At 58.1% G+C, this 3,161-nt stretch overlaps 1 protein-coding gene across 1 annotated transcript; it reads right to left on the bottom strand.

Annotated features, from left to right (window-relative positions):
- Positions 1–6: 6 nt before the first annotated feature.
- On the bottom strand, positions 7–3,155 carry PNMA3 (PNMA family member 3). Its single transcript, XM_029930195.1, has 3 exons — positions 3,020–3,155; positions 1,362–2,758; positions 7–1,240 (listed from the first exon to the last, which is right to left on the bottom strand). The coding sequence occupies exons 2-3, from the start codon at positions 2,649–2,651 to the stop codon at positions 1,136–1,138; spliced, it is 1,395 nt and encodes a 464-aa protein (XP_029786055.1). The 5' UTR covers positions 2,652–2,758; positions 3,020–3,155; the 3' UTR covers positions 7–1,135.
- Between the last annotated feature and the right edge of the window lie 6 nt (positions 3,156–3,161).

Genomic DNA, 3,161 nt, shown 5'->3' with positions numbered 1-3,161 from the left:
CTGTTCCCTCCATGTGGGGTGAGGCTGCTGCCCTGGCGTGGCCTCCCCCTGCCTCCAGAGCTCTGCGGCCTGGGAGGGGAGGGGGCCCCTGGGCCCTCTGAGCCTACTTGCTGGAGGAGGACTTGGGGGGGCTCATCTCCCCAGCCCCGTCCTCGTTTCCCGGCTCCTCTGGGATGGGCTTGAGCCCGTTTTCCAGGGGTTTTTGCAAGGTTTAGGGCTGGTCTTGGAATTGCCAGCCGCTGAGTTGTGGTTCACCAGGCCAGTCCCAGGCCTACTTGTCTGGAGGTTCCTGGTCTCCAGTGGCATTGCATAAACAAAAGCAGAACAACCTCCCATCACCAAGCCCTACCTCCTCCTCCTCCTCTCCTCTACCTTTTCTTCCTCCTCCTTCTTTACCTCTTCTTCTTTCTCCTCTCTTACACATTTTCTCCTCATCCTCTTTCACCTCCTTCTCCTTCTTTGGAAGCAAAGTTTCCTTGCACACTCATTCATACCAAAGCCCGCTGTGGGGTCCTGGCCCACCACGTATCCAGCACCGCTACCTACCAGGCTGAGCTGAAATCTTCTCCTCGTAGTTTTGCTCTCCTTTCCCCTATAGCCTTTCCAGGCTGCAGGAGAAGGAAAATGCTCATAGGCTGGTGCAGGCTCCCAGAGCCTTTGGTTCTCCTGCTCTCACTTGTGCAGGGCCTCGAGGGTGCTGCCTTCCTGGGGGTCCCTTAGAATAGTGTACATAGATGATCTTGAAGACAGGCCCGACCATGTGGCCTCCCGTCTGGGGGATTACCTCTCTGTTGTGCAGCTCTTCTTTGCCTAAGATGACTCCTTCAGACAGGGTTGGTCTTACGGAAGGCTCCTCCAGGCCCCATGTGGTGTGGGGGCCGGTCAGCATCTTTTGCTCAGACGCCGCAGGGCGGGCATTTGAGGGTGGCCAGAGGACAGGGCTGATGAGTGAGTTCCCTGCTCCACCTTGTGCTGTGTGGGTGTCTTTGCCTGCAGCTGGTGCACCCCATGTGCTTGGGGTGGCAGCCCCCAGTTGTGTGTCTGGCACCTCTTCAGTGCACTGTTGTTGGCCTTCATTGAGCTCCATGTAGCTCGGTGAGTGGAGTGGTTTTCGTCTGGCAGAGGATGCAGGGGCTCAGCCTGGGTATGGCTTCTTTGCCCCTCCACCCCACTCAAGTCCCCTGTTATTTCTGTGGGCTGCCCCTTTCCCTTCTTCCAATAGCTCTTTTGTTTCCTCTGCCTGGAAGAAGAAGAGCTGCCCTGTGCTCCTGAGCCTAGCTGGCCTGCGGCTTGGGACGGCTCTTTTCCCAAGCCCTGCTCCCATTTCCCGACTCCATGGAAGCCTGTCTCTTCTGCTTTACCAGGAGCGGGTTTGGAGCATTGCTACACTGTGCCCTGATGTGGCCATCTTTTCCACAGCTATAGCAGAATGTGTGGTACTTCCGTTTTCTTGAGCCTTGGAAGCTGGCCCTCAGCATACGCCCCCTTCGGTGTTGTCCTCTGCCCCTCCTGCGCCGGGAACCTTGGGAAGGCCCGGCGTGAAAAGTGTTGGCAGGTGCAGTGGAAGCATTGGCTCCCTCAGGCGCCCCTACGCCTTCATCCAGCCCCTGTAGGCTTTCCCTCTCTGGACCGAAAGTGGCCTCCCACTCCTCCTCCTCACGCAGGAGCTTCACCAGCGCCAGGAAACCAGGTGGTTTCCTTCGCTGTTTCAGCAGCTTAAGCCTGTCTCGAAGTTTTTCAGTAAGGGTGGCCCCACTTAAGACTTGTTTCAGGCGAGCCTGATTCACATTCCTTTCCAATACTGCATTTTTTTCTACAGCTTTTTGGAGCAGGGGTTCCAAACGCAACACAAAGCTGGAAACTTTCTCTCCTACCTCCTGATAGGCCTTATAAAATTTCACATGGGCAATTTGATGGCTTTCCACAGGTCCAAATACCTGTTGCAGGGCTGCCAGGCACTCCTCCACCGTTATGGCGGCATTGTTGGCCCTGAGTCCACTGACCACCTGCAGGGCAGGGCCCCGCAAGCATTCCATCAGCCTCCGCCTCTTTTCGGCCTCAGGTACCTGCCATATCTGTAGCATCTCAGTGGTGTGCTCAAGCCAGGCGTCAAAGGCCAACGCCCCTGGGATGGACACAGTGTTCCCAGAAAAGACTCTTAGTTCTCTATACAACATTTGTTCTAGCAGAGGCTGCACTGCTGCCCCCAGGACCTGGGCCCAGGTCCAGAAGTCAGGTGATACGGCCACTCTTGGAGCAGGACAGTTGGTGTCTGATCCAAGCACTCTGTTCATGTCTGACACTGTCCGCCTCTCCTCCTCTAAGAAGCGGTTCAGTCTATTGAGAAATTCCCCATCTGAGTTCCGAGGTTGCACGACCACTTCCCAGGGCCCTCCCTTTCCAGGTATTTCCCTGGGAATCAAAGCATAGTCAGTATCTTGGGCAAGCTCCAAGAGAAATGCTTGGGCATTTTCTTCCCTCCTGAACATCCTGCCAATGACCCTATACCTGCCCAGGTGCCCGAGAGCATCCTGAAGAGTCTCCTCAAGTTCATCCTCACCACAGTCCTCAGGAATCCCCAGGATAAGCATGGACCTCTGGGTGTTCAGATGTTCCCCCCTACACCAATCCTGCAACAGGGTCAAAGGCATTTCCCCAATACGTGCGAAGCCTGCTTCAGGGAATAATGATCACTGCGTGCTGCACGTATACCAGGCCAACTCCCAGGGCCACGGCACACAGCCCAGGTCTCCGCAGCCTGTGAATACAAACCAGGCGAAAGCAAGGTTAAGGCCCACACTCCCCGCCCACCCCCAGGTGACCCTCCTCACCCGGGCGGGCCGCGCCTCTGCAGCCCAGGTTCGACCCCTGCCCCGCCTTCCACCGGCCCGCCAACGGGGCCACAGCCCCCTCCCCACCGCGTCCCCCTCCCCCCGCGGGATGCTGCAGCCCTCCTGGGGCGGGCAGAGGGCGGCCGGGTCTCCCGGAGGCGCGAGCGCACCCTCTCGGGGTCTGGTACCTTCCTCTGGGTCGGGGTTCCTTCCTGGTCGAGGTCCCAGCAGGAGGGGCACAGGGGCTGCGTGGAGCGGCGGCGGGGTCGTGCGCCCCTCTTTCCGTGGCTCTCTCTCACTCCCTCTCCTTCTCCTCCCTGTCCCTCTCAC

Source organism: Suricata suricatta, chromosome X, assembly GCF_006229205.1.
Source record: "Suricata suricatta isolate VVHF042 chromosome X, meerkat_22Aug2017_6uvM2_HiC, whole genome shotgun sequence".
NCBI classification, from domain to species: Eukaryota; Metazoa; Chordata; class Mammalia; order Carnivora; family Herpestidae; genus Suricata; species Suricata suricatta.
This window is presented reverse-complemented; position numbering and strand designations above follow the sequence as displayed.

Coding starts and splice junctions, on each gene's coding strand:
- PNMA3 (XM_029930195.1), bottom strand. CDS start 2,651: ATGCCTTTGACCCTGTTGCAGGATTGGTGTAGGGGGGAACATCTGAAC. Junction 1,241..1,361: donor ATGCTCCAAACCCGCTCCTG/GTAAAGCAGAAG, acceptor TTCTTCTTCCAG/GCAGAGGAAACAAAAGAGCT.